The sequence below is a fragment of the Microcaecilia unicolor genome, chromosome 3 (assembly GCF_901765095.1).
Source record: "Microcaecilia unicolor chromosome 3, aMicUni1.1, whole genome shotgun sequence".
In the NCBI taxonomy this organism is placed as follows: Eukaryota; Metazoa; Chordata; class Amphibia; order Gymnophiona; family Siphonopidae; genus Microcaecilia; species Microcaecilia unicolor.
This window is the reverse complement of record NC_044033.1, coordinates 331188744-331204365: the sequence shown is the minus strand read 5'-3', so window position 1 is coordinate 331204365 and position 15622 is coordinate 331188744. Positions and strand designations below refer to the sequence as shown.

The window sequence follows — 15622 nt, the reverse complement described above, 5'->3', positions numbered from 1 at the left end:
TTGAAAAATATCTTGGGGATATGTTCATTGTGAGAGAAGTCATCGCTGCCCCTCACCCCACTCACTTCTATTGCTGACAGAGACTATCATAAATCTTAGGGGATCCCAGTGTACTGAGGGCTTTATGCATGATGGAAATGGAAGGAGAGTCTTCAGTTTGGGAATGAAAGAACTCTCAGTTTAGCAATAAAATCAGTGGATAATGACTGGGGCCTGAAGGAAGTAAGATAGTGGCACAGTTGGGAATATGCATAGTAATCCCCTAGATAATCTCCCAATTCCAGAGAATAAGACTGCCCATTGTCCTGCACACAATTTTCCAGTAGTTGTAGTCTTGCTGTTTCCCATTTCAAAAATACGAGATAAAATTCAAGTTTCCTTGAATTGGTTAAAAAAGAGAACTATGTCCATAGACATTGGGGAACTATACAGAGAATCCCCTGCTGTTGTTCCACCTTTATGTGGATTATAACATAATGTCCATTAGGTCCAATAATTTGCTTATGAGTTTGAATATGTAATTTATAAAATAGGATGATACACTGTAGGGTGAGATAAATAATACCTAGGGCAACAAGTACCCACAGATTACTTATACCAAGATTCCCTGATGCATAAGTCTGCCTAACAGACTCACTAGCTCTGTCTAGGGTGAGATACAGGAATCTTGCTTCTGGCACCTCTCCAGGTGTTTTGGTGTGTAGAGTGAAAAAGAAAGACACAGCTGATAGATATATATATTAGCTTTATTATGGATAAGAAAATAGAAATACTCTGCGCTAGCTTATGCAATAAAAATATCCCTTACTGATATGAGCACTACCGAAAATATATTGTCTAAACTACACTCTGATTATCCTGAGACTAAGTACAGTAATGATTAGAACAGTACAAATGATAACCTAATAATCCTTATGAAACTTATCACATCTTATGCAAAATACACATTAGCTGCTTTCTCTGACCAAGAGCTGACATAAACCAGTCGTACTTAGATAAAACCACTGCCTAACCCCAGACCAGGAAATATATCACTGTGATCTTACCACGCTGTCGTGATGACGGCTTCAGATAAGACCGGAGCAGAATCTCCCCAGACGCTATTTTAGCTGTCGGTGTCTTAGGTAGTGCAGGTCTTTATTAGCCCACGTAGGTTCCCGTCACTCCTTTGGTTATCAGAGCCAATATCTCTGCCACAGGTATTTGCACCAGGATGCAGGTCACGATGTTAGTATCATACAAAGTCTCTGGCTCCCCCCCGAGCCTTGCTGGATCTCTCAGGTCCTCTTACCAGTTGCCTCTCTTCCAAGGGTCTCCGACTCACTTCTGTTCCCGCTTTCCCCGTCCCTCTCGGTCAGGTGACGGTAGAAACCAATCATGATCATGTCCAGTTCAGTACATGGGCAAGAAGAGTTCTTTGTTTTGTGACCTTGGAGAATGGTAACTTCTGGAGCCATGTCTGCCTCCCTACTCCGTTCTCAGGGTGATAGAAGGGGGTGTTTAGAACACAGACTGTCCTTGGCTTTAGCAAGCCTGTCAGTGATTTTCCACAAGTTGAAGCTGGATCTTGCTGACACAGAGATGTTGCAGCAGCCATCTTATTATACCAAGATGTCATAGGCTTGTATAGGCCCAGACCAGCATAGGCTAGATCACAGGGAAATACCCCTACAGATTCCCCCCCTTGGAGATGGAATTTACTACAAAGGAGTAAAGCCTTCTCCAACCTAACTAATAATACAGCTAGACGGGTTGACATCAAGACTCATGGTCAGGACCAAAAATTAAGAACTGTAAATGTCAGTAACTCAAAACTAACACTCTGGTAATGATAACTGGAAGCAAATAATTCAAATACTTCATGAAATCATAGCAATGTTCAAAAGTATACAAAAACTAAATAGCAAATCACTGATACTAGAACAAACATAGGGTGTTAGCTGTTATGTCCTAACACATGAAAACATAATCAAAAATCAATTATCATACTATTATAAAATGCATGGCGAAGCATAAGCAAATCAGTCCTTAATATGATAGTAGACTAAAACTGTTGCATCGTGGAGAATTACTCATGGGTGACCTCCACAAAGTCTAACAAAGTCAATGATATGAGAGTCTTTAGACTGTAAAACGACATAATGTCCAAACCATAGTCAATAGGGTGGACCGTGATGAATAATGAGGTGTGAATGGACAACTTCTCACATCAAGAAGACATCAAACAGGAACAAAATGGTCCACGTAATGGTGATGATGAAGAAAGTCTTCAAACATAAGCATTGGACACAGTTCAAAAAGAAAGTCAATGAAATGTCCCAAAAACAAACAAACACACATCCAAAACTTCACTGTCAGGAACACTGGATCGGTTGAAATAAAAATAAAACCAAACAAATTCCCCCCCAACAAGAAGAATGATTCTTGGCCAAAGAAAAACTCCAACAGTCATGACTAAACAATGGAAATCATGAGGAACAAGGGGAAGGGATGTTGAAAACCACCAATGGATTAGGAAGCAGGGCGTCAGGAACATCTTGTAGAACGACATCAGGAACAGGAACAGGATCAATCTGTTTGGCAACTGCACCGGATCTTCAAGGTTTTTGTTTTTTCTTTGTAGCTGAAAAACAAAAGAAGACGAAGCTATTCTGCTTCATGGTTAGTTTGTGTCATTTCAACAATGCATGTATCTGGAACCAAATGACTTGGATGACATGGTCTCAACTGATTGATGTGGACCCATTTAAGGTTATCTTCACCTTGAGAATTTTTCCTGAGGCGAATTTGGTAAGCCACAGGTGAAGCTTTTTCCACTATAGGGAAAGGACCATGCCAACTGGGTAGAAACTTCTTTTCTTTAACCTTATTTCTGGCAAAATTGAAATAGAATACCTTGTCGCCAATTTGGTACTCTTTGGAGGTAGTCCCTTGATCATAGTAGGCTTTTCTACCTCTAGCGCTACTTTCCAAGTTCTTCTGGGCAAAGGCAAAGGCACTTTGCAAATGTTGATGCAAATGGGTGACATACTCATGAGAGGAAGTAGCACTGGACAAGTTCACATCATTAGTCCTGTAAAGCAAATGAATTGGTAACATCATTTCCCTACCTGTCATCATCTCAAAAGGTGACACTCCTGTAGACCGATGGGGTGTGGCACGTATGGCCATGAGGACCAATGGTAACTTCATGTTCCAATCCTTACCTGAGGATGACACGTACTTCTTCAGAATGGTGATGATGGTCCGATTAGCTCTTTCCACTTGGTCTTTCACCATAGCGTCAAACTCTGAGAAAGGCTGGTTGGTTGGAATTTCCACCTGCTCTTCAATGTCCTCCTGCAGAGATGAAGTTTCAACCGCATTCACCACTCTAGACTTCTGGGGTAAAGACATCTTTCTGGACAAAATCAAGTAGTCGTCTTCCATCTGCACTTGCGAACCCGTTGCATCATATGGCCAAACAAACTCCAGCGAGATGAGGCCTCTGGGAGAGGTGAACAGACATTCAGGTGTCTCCCCCCCCTGGCAGGTGTTCCAAGAGGAAGGCAGCCTGCCAACAATGGGCAAACTTACCTCGACATCAGGAAAAGAGTCTCCCACTAGAAATCCAAAAGGGTCTCCTGCAGACACTTCCACTTCATCAAACTGTGGATTGGTGACTAACAGGTGAAAAGTCTCACCAATTACCTCTAACCATGGCAGAACACCGGTGGACAGCCCTAGGTCACGAAAATGAGCATGAGGGTTGAAGAACACCACTTTGTCCAACAGACGCTGTCCCTCGGCAAGACGGAGCTTGATGGAAAAGTCCCTCACTCTAGCTGGAATGGTCACATTTGTATCACAGACTACTTCACAGACCTGGGGTATGGTCTGTCCAGACTTCAAGCTAACAGGCGTTACTTCAGATTCCACTGGGCTGCCATCAAGTCTACTCCACAAGACCAGGTTCACCAGATCCACATAAACTCCCAGTCGCACAAGGCAATCGGAGCCCAGATATAAGGGCTGTGGTAGGCCTCTCACAACAGAGAAGTGGTGGGTGAACGACTTCTGTCCCACAGTCAAAGGAAGGCTACACAGTCCCACGAGCGTCTTGGCACCTTGTCCAGGTACCTGCACAGAAGTGGGCGAACACTTACTGAAGTGAAGTTGCACAGACTTGCGAAGACAATAAAACAGAGTGTCACTGATGAAGGAAACGTCACTAGGCAACAGCAACGTGGACTGGAGTGTTTGGATGTCAGCTATCTGGACAGGAATGGTGTAAGCATCATCCTTCTGTTGAATGTCCATCAACTTGCGAGGATGCGGTGAGTCTGGACTGGAAGTGGAAACAGAGGCCTCGTGGGCTATCTCGGCAGCAGCATCTGGGGAGTCACCGGTATGAGTCGAGTCAGTCAAAACAATTTCCAAATTGTCATCCTGGAGAACAATGTCAGCTATCCGGTCCGTTTGGACGCTGATAACTTCACCACGCTGTTCATACCCCCCTGGTGCACCACACAACTGGAGCTCCCAGGTGTGAGGGTCTTCTGACTTCCGGAAATTCATTAGAATTGGGGAATCCCTAAGCCCCACGGAGCTGGAACCACTGACTCTGCTCATATGCTTTACTTTCCCATATGGGAGGGGACTTGCGACTTGGGCCCAGATGACTTCATGGCGATAATCCAGATCAGTCTGCAATCTCTTCAGAAGATCGTTCCCAATTAAGAATTCTTCACCAGCACCAGTAGTAATGATAGCAGGGTGTTTGACAAACAACTCGCCGAACTGCAAGGAAAGCCAAACCCGTCCCACAGTACCGATGCTTTGATTGCCATAGGCCACCAGTGACAAGTCACACGGGGTGACACGCAGCGCCTCCCCACCTCCCCCCAGAAAAGCCTCAAGTTTCTGAAACATGCCCTGGGTGATCAACGTCACCTCTGAGGCGGTATCCAGTAGACCCTGACAGGAAAATTTCTGTTGAATCAACAGAGCTAAGGTATATCTGTACCCTTAGGAATAAGTTTACCAAGAAAATACCTGTTTTCCTCATTCGAGTCCTGTAAGAGAGGCCCTTTCGGGTTAGAGGGCTGGGCATCAGCATCGGTCACGGAGGACTCCTCACTGTTGGACGACAAAGCATTCACCTGAACTGTGGACATGATGGTTGGTGAAGGAGGGTCCGAGTCTAGTCATGCCAGGTCTTCCTCGCAAGAAACTGGATCTTCCAGTAATTCAACGGACTTGACACTCGGCCTAGGCCCTGTAATTGGCCCGGAAGATTTCTCTTTGGGCTTCTGAAAGTTGCCTCCTTTGTTCGGTGACGAGGATGGGTGGGGTGCGGCTGCAGGATTTGTTCGTTGAAGTTGCGCCATCAGTTGCTCAATCTGTGCTTGTTGGGTCTGGATCTTTTCCGCTGCCCACTGTCTCTTGTTAAAACGCTTCCTTTTCGGGTCCTGTTGTTGGCCCTCCGGCGCAGTCGGAGGCGTGGTGCCCTTTGCTGGTAAGATTGGGTATTGCCAACCCGGGCGGGTATAGAAGGACTTGACATCTTGTTTTCCAGAGAAAGCGTGGATGTAACAGCACAAACACTAGGTGGAGCCACTTTGCTGCGATTCTTAGGAACTACTTGGGTGGTCGCCGCATCAGGCTGCTCGCGACACATATCAAAAAGCTCCTCCGCCCGCTTTAGCAGAAGGGAAAAAGGTTCACTTTTCTTTCCTGCTAGAGACATTTTCACTTGATTGGGCAGACCTTTCACAAAAAGATTCCTAAATTCCCCAAACTCAAGCTCTTTGGCCTCTGGGTCCGCCCCCCCATCGAAAAATGTGCGCCTCAGGCGATAGGACCATTCATGTGGACTCTCATTTGGCCCGCAGCGCATATTATATGCTGCCCTTTTGGCCTCGGTGGGGTCCGCAAACAGTCCATACCGCTTTTTCAACGCTTGTTCCACGGTGGAGAGATCATTACTCTCAGCCAAAATTGCCTTTAAATATGTTTGGCACTCAGTCGCAAACGTCCACTGCAGTAAAGCTCTTTTATCTGAGTCGGCCTGAACCTGTAAGAAATTGAAAAGGTCATGCACGCTATCCAGATGTGCGTAGATTGTCACCTCAGAAGACTCTTTAAAAGGTGTAATCATCGCCCGAAGTGTTTTCATTACTTGTGAATACTGGTCCCTAGATAAAGGAATGACTTTGTGTGTCTGAGTGGAGTTCCGCTGCTCTCCAGTAGGGGACGTAAACAGTGGTGCTGTGGTGCTGCTGATGTCATCAAGAGGTGCCGTGAGCTGCGCCCTTCCTGGGCGGAGCATAGGCCCAATTGTACCGGTGCCCTCCTCAGGTGTCACAATAAGCTGTGACCTTCCTGGGTGGGGCCTAGGTGCAACTGTCCTGTTAACATCATCAATTTGCACAGTGTTCTGTGGCCTCACTGGGCGGAGCCTAGGCTCCTGCATGCTGTCTAAGGTCTCAGGAACTAGGCTACTGTACCGGGGTGGGGCTGTCAACTGACAAGGCTTAGACTCCAGCTCTCCTTCATTTCTCGGGGACCATTCAGGCAGTTTGAACTGTTCTAGCATAGGACTATTCTGTGATTCCATGGGTGTAGCAGTAGCCTCTTCCATAGAGTCATATACCTCCTGCTGGACCGTATCTAGTTCTGTCCTATACTGGGTTAATGCCTTTACACACATCTCTCTGTCCTGCCGAGCCTGTGACAACTGTAGTGAAAGCATATTATTCTTCTCCCATAACTCCACCCGTCCTTCTTCTGCCTTGTGCCAAGCCTGCCGGGCAGAGCTGACACTCCCTTTTTCCTGTTTCAACTCCCTACTCAAGGCCGTAATCCTATCCTCATATGTTTCTCTCACTTGCTCTTGCCGGGAGTGAAAGTGATCAGCTTCTTTCTTTCGCAAACTTAAAGTCTGCATCATCTCCTCCAATTGATAAGATTTAGAAGCAAGGGAATCGTTTTTCTGCCTCATATCCTTCTCCAAGGACTGGGCAGTCAGTTCCCAATGCTCTTTATCTTTCTCTAGGGCGGCACACTTTTCTTTCAACACTGCACAAGCGGAACATGGAACATTTCCCTGTGGACCTGCAGCACCCTCCCCTCCTCCAGCCGTTGCCTGAGAAGTGATGCTCTCTAACCTCAATTGTAAATCCAATCGTTCTGTTTTCAGAGCATTAACTTCATCACGCAGTTGTTGGAGTTCAGTTTGGAGGTCAAAGGTACTACAAGCTGCACTTTCGTTCTTAGCTAGTAGGGTACAGCCGAGCTCCACTAGTGCTGCCACGGTCAATCTATTTTTAACCTTCAACACTGAATGCAATACAAAATCATATGCCTTGTGACTTTCAGGCGAGTTTTTCCTAAACAATTTCAACAGAGAGTTTATAGAATACTCCGGTACTGCCTTATTAGACTGTCTTGCACTAATTAAAACTTCAAAAACAGTGACTTCTAGCGCGGAGAGCATATTGCTAGGTGACGTCATACTGAAGAACTGAAAGCTGCTAGCAAGTAACACAACTAGTACTGAAAAAAAAACCTTATCTCACTGCTAGGTCGTAAAGCTGGCAGAAGCAGCAGATTTACGACTACCAGTGTCTATAGCACGCTTCACAGACACTTTCCAGTGCACACACAGAGAGAGAAATTTAAAGTTCAGAACTATACAGCTAGGATTTCTTTCTTTCTACAGAAAAAAAAACAAACGGATTCTTTCCTCAGCTCTTTGAGATCCCGCCACGAGCCCCCATTTGTAGGGTGAGATAAATAATACCTAGGGCAACAAGTACCCACAGATTACTTATACCAAGATTCCCTGATGCATAAGTCTGCCTAACAGACTCACTAGCTCTGTCTAGGGTGAGATACAGGAATCTTGCTTCTGGCACCTCTCCAGGTGTTTTGGTGTGTAGAGTGAAAAAGAAAGACACAGCTGATAGATATATATATTAGCTTTATTATGGATAAGAAAATAGAAATACTCTGCGCTAGCTTATGCAATAAAAATATCCCTTACTGATATGAGCACTACCGAAAATATATTGTCTAAACTACACTCTGATTATCCTGAGACTAAGTACAGTAATGATTAGAACAGTACAAATGATAACCTAATAATCCTTATGAAACTTATCACATCTTATGCAAAATACACATTAGCTGCTTTCTCTGACCAAGAGCTGACATAAACCAGTCGTACTTAGATAAAACCACTGCCTAACCCCAGACCAGGAAATATATCACTGTGATCTTACCACGCTGTCGTGATGACGGCTTCAGATAAGACCGGAGCAGAATCTCCCCAGACGCTATTTTAGCTGTCGGTGTCTTAGGTAGTGCAGGTCTTTATTAGCCCACGTAGGTTCCCGTCACTCCTTTGGTTATCAGAGCCAATATCTCTGCCACAGGTATTTGCACCAGGATGCAGGTCACGATGTTAGTATCATACAAAGTCTCTGGCTCCCCCCCGAGCCTTGCTGGATCTCTCAGGTCCTCTTACCAGTTGCCTCTCTTCCAAGGGTCTCCGACTCACTTCTGTTCCCGCTTTCCCCGTCCCTCTCGGTCAGGTGACGGTAGAAACCAATCATGATCATGTCCAGTTCAGTACATGGGCAAGAAGAGTTCTTTGTTTTGTGACCTTGGAGAATGGTAACTTCTGGAGCCATGTCTGCCTCCCTACTCCGTTCTCAGGGTGATAGAAGGGGGTGTTTAGAACACAGACTGTCCTTGGCTTTAGCAAGCCTGTCAGTGATTTTCCACAAGTTGAAGCTGGATCTTGCTGACACAGAGATGTTGCAGCAGCCATCTTATTATACCAAGATGTCATAGGCTTGTATAGGCCCAGACCAGCATAGGCTAGATCACAGGGAAATACCCCTACAACACCCAGCCTTTTTCTTATTAGCAGGGGAAGCCACATAGTTTCCCACCCACCATTTTATGAATTTAGCACGATAGATATCATCTAAATGTTTTTCTTGCAGCATCGCAATTGCTGTCTGTTTTCTGTGCAAGGTTTTAAGAATTTTACTATGCTTGATTGGGAAGGACACTCCTCCTGTATTCCAAGAAGCAATCTTAATAGTCATGTAATCCCTAGAATGCTCAAGGACCAACCAAATTGAACACATACTTCTTTGAGAGGGAGGCGTCCCAGCCCATCACCACCCTTCAACCATAACACAGAAGTAAAGTCACATAAGGTATACGTAAACCCATTGCTAATGACCTGTTCCTTGGAGTAGAAACCTGCCTGGGATTGGAAAATAAGAGTTCCATCCAAACTAACCACTCCCCTTCCCTCCTCCACCTCTCGAACTTAACCATTAGCAGTCCCCCTCAACTCACTTCCCCCTCTTTTTAATCCAGTCCCTAGTACCCAATAGGAAATATAATCCAATGGAGTATAGCCCCCCTTCCCCTCGGCATCCAGCACCAACAACCACAAAGAAAAGAAAAAAAACAGTAAAAATTAACAGTAATGAAGCTGTATTAAATGGGGCTTCAGCAGACCATGGCCCAAGGTCTCAATGAATATCTCGGACAGTCTTCCTCTTATTGCCCTCCACAGAAACAAGCAGGACTAGGGTTCTCCAGCGGTGACAATATACTGTCTACAGAGGCCTTAGCCTCCTGTATCTTGGTAAAAATCTTGGGTTGTCCCTGGTCCATCATTCAGAGTTTAGCTGGATAGAGAAGTTCATACTCCACCTTCTGTTGAAACAGTCTAGGGACAAACTCCTGCCTCTGAGCAGATACCTTTGGAGAATAGTCTTGATAACATAGGATTCTCCATCCATTATATTCCAACTGCTTACCAGCGCTGAGGGACTGCAGAATCACAGTCTTAGGTGCAAAAATCTACAGGCGCAATATGACCACCCTAGGCTGCTAATCTCCTTGCCTTTTCAAGCCAGATCTAATGAGTGCCATCCGTCTTTTCTCCTGATCAGCAGCCCAAACAGCCTCAGGTCAGTGTAACTGAACTTCAGTGTGACATTCCATTGGTTCTAGCTGCAGTGCTGACCACCGGGGTAAGGTAGGGGGGAGTAGGAGACGAATCCTGGAGGGGAGAGCCCCAGAGCCTAACAATCTGTGGCCATCTTGGTCGAAGGCTCCACCAGAAGTCTCCTGAGAAATAGTCTTTACAGATATACAAAGTTGCATTGCTGACATGAGCATTTTCTGTAATTGAGAAAAGGAAATGCACGGAGTATGTAATCCACAAAGAACAACTGTTGCCAAATTAGCATCTCGGTATTTCTCTGCCTGCAGCAGATCGTGCAGCATGAACTGGTGTAACAGGTTTTTTCTTCTGAGCCCTTAAGGTTGAGCCTTGGCCTGGATTTCACTCTCAGGAATCTGTCCAGAGGCAGCAGTGATGGATGCCAACCACACTTTATCTGGCGAGGCAAACAGCTACTGGGTCTGCTGCAAAAGGGCCCTGGCCATATATCCACCACACGGGCACTGAAGGTTTTCTGTAGAACAACTCTACCTTACAGTTATGGAAATTTATGTACTTATCTTCCACCAGTCAAGACTTTAGAGTTCATAGGGGCTCTCCTTGACACTACTCAAATCCAAGCCTTCCTTCCTTAACCAAGAGCAAATAACATACTGCATCTTGCCACTCAGGTGTTCAGATCCACCAGAGTAACTGCTTGTCAGATGTTCCGCCTACTTGGTCACATGGCTTAGACAGTCTGTGTAACACTATTGGCATGACTCCATTTCAGAATTCCTCTGTGGATGTTCTCCTGTCAGTGGTCCCAAGCAATGAGATTACTGTCAGCTTCTATTTGAGTAACTCCACAGCTGTGCTTCTATTTGAGTAACTCCACAGCTGTGCCACTCTCTGCAGTGGTTGATGGTATTCCACAATCTCACACAGGGTCTTCTGTTTCAGACCCCTCCACATCACAAGATCCTTACCATGGATGTCTCCATGGTTGGTTGGGGAGCTCACCTCGATGGTCTCCACACACAAGATTCTTGGTCCCCACGAGAGAGAAACTACATCATATCAACCTCCTAGTGCCGTGACCAGTCTTGAAAGCTGTCAGAATTTTCCAAGACCTAGGAAGCAAGTCATACTTGTTTCCACGTATGACCAGGTAGCTATGTATTACCTGAACAAACAAGGGGAGAACATGTTCTTATCATCTTGATCAGCAAGCCTTACAGAAATGGACTTGGGCAGCTTCTTAAAACCTCTCTCCAAGATCTGTTTACCTAGCCGAAAAACAGAATGCTGTGGCAGACAAATTGAACAGAGTCCTTCAGCCTCAATGGCCCCTCAGCATGCCTGTAATTCATCAGATATTCCAGCAGTGGGGACCCCAGTGATAGATCTCTTCGCTCTCCTCAGAACAACAAGCTTCCCTGCTTTTGTTCAGGGTATATGCTCCCAATCGTATAACTCCAGATGCCTTCTTGCTACATTGGGGAATGGACCTTCTCTACACTTTTCTCAAACTATGTCGGGACCAAGGGAACATCATTCTAATTGCTCCCAACTGGCTGCATCAAATCTGGTTCCCTCTTCTCCTAGAGTTATCATCCAGATAACCACTGAGGCTATATCCTTTTCCAACCTTCACACAGAATGAGGGGTCTCTCCTCCATCCAGACCCTCGTTTTCTAGCCCTGACGGCTTGGTTCCTGATTACATAGATTTATGTTCTTTAAACCTTCCAGACAGAGTCCCTAGAATACTCCTAGCCTGTAGGAAACCACCTACACCAAAATATTACCATTTAAAGGGGAAAGATTTTCTATCTGATGTACAGCCAGAGCACTCAATCCTGCTAGGTGGCCTCCAGACTAACTCAGAGTACAATTGGGTGCCATTAGCGCTGATAATAAGCCAGTTTACTTTCATCCCTTGATAGATTCATGAAAGGTTTATTTCATACCAAACTTCAAATCGTCTCCGGTGGAGTGGGATCTCTATATCATCCTAACTGCTCCCATGAAACCTCCATTTGAACCACTTCATTTCTGTTCTGTGAAGTTCCTCACATACAAGGTAATGTTCTTAAGAGCTCTTATTTCTGCCAAAAGAGTCGGCAAGCTTCAAGCCCGTGTGGCAGACCCACCTTACACCAGATTCTACCACATCAGGGTTGTATTCTGAACCCACCCCAAATTCCTCCCTAAAGTGGTATTGGAGTTCCACCTGAATTAGTCCATTGTACTTCCTCTCTTCTTTACCTCATAGGAAGTCCTCCCCGCTTTTCGTGTCCTTTGACTCTAACAAATTAGGGATTCCCATCACCAAATGTACTATCTCCACTTGGCTGGATGACTGTATCTCTCACACGTATGCTCAGGCTGGGCTGACCATGGCTGGGTCACTACTCACGATGTAAGAGCAATGATGGCTTCAGTGGCCCATTTCCACTGTGCCTCCATTGAAGAAATTTGCAAGGCAGCAACATGGTCTTTTGTCCATACCTTCACTGCTCACTACTGTTTGGAGCAGCATTCTAGGCGGGATAGTCGGTTTGGACAAACAGTCCTGCAGAATCCTTTTACTGCTTAAAAGTGAACTCCGGCCTCTGGCCCTTTCTTTTTCCACCAGGCTCACTAACTACTTAGTATCCAAAAATTCATTTATATTGTGAGCCTAGCAGCTAGTAGGTCCCACATGTGAGAACATTATGCTTGCTTGTCCTCAGAGAAAACTAAGTTACTTAACTATAGCAGGTGCTCTTCGAGGACATAGGCATATATTTTCACATCCCTCCCACTGTACTGGTGGCCCCGTGCTCAAGCATCAGGCTGGAAGTCTCCTGCGCATGCGTGGTGTGGACACTGCCTCAAAGATTTAAAGTGACCATGCATTTGGCAGGGTCCACACTGGTGTCCATGGATGATCTCGCCCACATCTGAGAATATATGCTTGCTGTCCTTGGAGAACACCTGCTGTAGGTAAGCAACTTAGCTTTTTGACCACACCACACTATCAGATATTGCCTTGTTATCCCATGTAGCCTGCCTGGGGTGAGATACATCCTGAAAAGAATTTTATGTTGTATTATCTAAGTGAGAGGTGAATGTTGAAACTTCCTTAGTGTTTTCCCATATTTCAGTTCAGTGATCCCTTGACCAACCTAGGTAACATTTTTCTAATGTTTGTTCTGACTTTCTCTGATGCCTTTGAATCATTTATATATGTATTTGTAAATTATCCATATGTCTATTGGATAAATGAGCCTGATATTGAAAATGTTTTGAGTGGCCGATTTTAGGTGACTTTATTAGGACACATTTATTCAGTCAGTTTAGGGCACCTGAAAAATCAGGTTGAGTATAGGTTCTTAAATATTTAAAGATGCCTAAGATTAACATAAATATGGCCTCCTAATGCAGTAGTACTCTGGGATCATTTCCTCTTTTCATGATTTAAAAAAAAAAAAAAGTAAAGCCTGTGCCAGGAGGGTCCATTTGGCAGCCTCTTCACTCTGTACCTGCCTCCAGTGCTTCAGAAAAGAATGTACATGAAGGAGCTGTTAGCACCCCAGGCGTCCAGTATCTTCCACTTCCTCAAGCTGAACTCAGAGGAGGAGATGGTTTTGCCTCCAAATCCTTGTCTCTTAAAAGTATTCATTATTTACCCAGTGAAGCAGCCAATCTGTGTTCAGAACTTGGATCTGATTTAATCACACAAGTTAAATGCCTAGTGATGAATATCTGTGCTACCTAAATTTTGCCTCTAGCCCTGCCCCTTTTATGGTGGCTAAAAGTTTGGGGCTTAGAGCTGGCAATTATTTAACTTAAAAGTCTGAGCGCGTAGATCTTTCGGCAGGTAGCCTTTATTTTCACTGATGACAGCAAGAATTTTTCAAAATTGCTTTTGAATTGCCCTAGTTTATGGTTTATTAAAATGGTGTATTACAGTTTACTATACCATGTAACTTCAGGACACAGCAGTTTGCAATAATAATAATAATTTAAAAAATGAAATATTACTCAAAAAGGAACTCTAGCAACATAATAGGAAAGGGCCAAAAAAAAAAAAAAAGCAGGAAACGTGTGCTTTTGGTTTGCTTTTCTGTTAAGGCAAAATGGGCCCTAAAGATAAGGATGATTAAGCTTTAAATATGTCAGTCTGGTTTGCCGATAGAGGCCCAACAGTAGAGGAGTGACCTAGTGGTTAGAGCACCGGTCTTGCAATCCAGAGGTGGCCGGGTTCAAATCCCACTGTTACTCCTTGTGATCTTGGGCAAGTCACTTAACCCTTCATTGCCTCAGGTACAAACTTAGATTGTGAGCCCTCCTGGGACAGAGAAATATCCAGAGTACCTGAATGTAATTCACCTTGAGCTACTACTGAAAAAAGGTGTGAGCAAAATCTAAAGAGAGTGGAGGAGTGGCCTAGTGGTTAGGGTGGTGGACTTTGGTCCTGAGGAACTGAGTTCGATTCCCACTTCAGGCACAAGCAGCTCCTGTGACTCTGGGCAAGTCACTTAACCCTCCATTGCCCCATGTAAGCCGCATTGAGCCTGCCATGAGTGGGAAAGCGCGGGGTACAAATGTAACAAAAAATAAATGAATGTGTGTGTGTGTATGTATATATATATATATATATATATATATATATATATACATACACATATACCCATTCATTGTTATTGAAGTAATTAGGCTAACTTTATTCTTTTATTTCTTTGTATTAACAGTTACGTGTGTCATCATGCAAAAGAATGGTGCTGGGCTACACACAGCAAGTTCATGCTTCTGGGACAATGCTACTGATGGTATATTATTAGCCTCATTTAATTCCTTAACAATATAATGTATCATATTTTAAGAACTACATATAAGAATCTGTAGAATTTTGTTTTTTTGTTTGTCAAAATTAATTGTATTGGAACTTGAGTGTGTACTGACCTTGCTGCCATTCAGACAGTGAATTTTTTTAGCATAATTTTTCCAACTGTGGACCTGACGAATTGGCATTTTACAATGCTTAGAGTCCAGTCTTAACACTGAGATGAGTAGCGCAGATTGCTGTGATGATATATTGGAATGGGTGGTCCCAAACCTGTCTTCAACGACATCCAGTTGGTTAGCTCTTAAAGATATCCTCAGCCAATATGCATGGTTGGGGGAGGGGGTATATATACAGTGCAATGTGTGTATGCCTTGCAAAAGCCTTCACACTCTTGTATGTCTGTTTTGTAAAGTATTCAATTCAAAATGCATTGAGGTGGGTGGGGGGTTTATGTTTGGTTTTTTTTTAACTGGTCTACTCACTATGCTCTATACTTTCAAAATGAAAGAACAAGTATAGAGATATACATAATTAAGAAAAAGAAACCAAGAAGGCTTGATTGCATAAGTCTTCACCGCCTTTACTCAGTATTTGATGGAAAGCCCCCTTTGCAGCAATAACAGCCATGCGCGGTGGGAGCAGTGCCTCAAAGGTTAGGAGAAGTGTCTTATCAATTTTGCACAGTGAGATGTTGCAGTTTTTGCCCACTCTTTTTAGTAGAATACGTCAAGCTCTTACAAGTTACTTAGTAACATACTAACATAGTAGATGACGGCAGATAGAGACCTGTACGGTCCATCCAATCTGCCCAACAAGATAAACTCATTACAT

At 44.3% G+C, this 15622-nt stretch overlaps 1 protein-coding gene across 1 annotated transcript in view; it reads left to right on the top strand.

Annotated features, from left to right (window-relative positions):
• Positions 1 to 15622, top strand: part of LOC115466858 (dynein light chain Tctex-type 1) — an 80284-nt gene that overhangs the window by 52631 nt on the left and 12031 nt on the right. The window contains exon 4 of the mRNA XM_030198416.1: positions 14697 to 14774. Coding sequence (XP_030054276.1) covers positions 14697 to 14774 — 78 coding nt within the window. The remainder of the gene's footprint in view (positions 1 to 14696; positions 14775 to 15622) is intronic.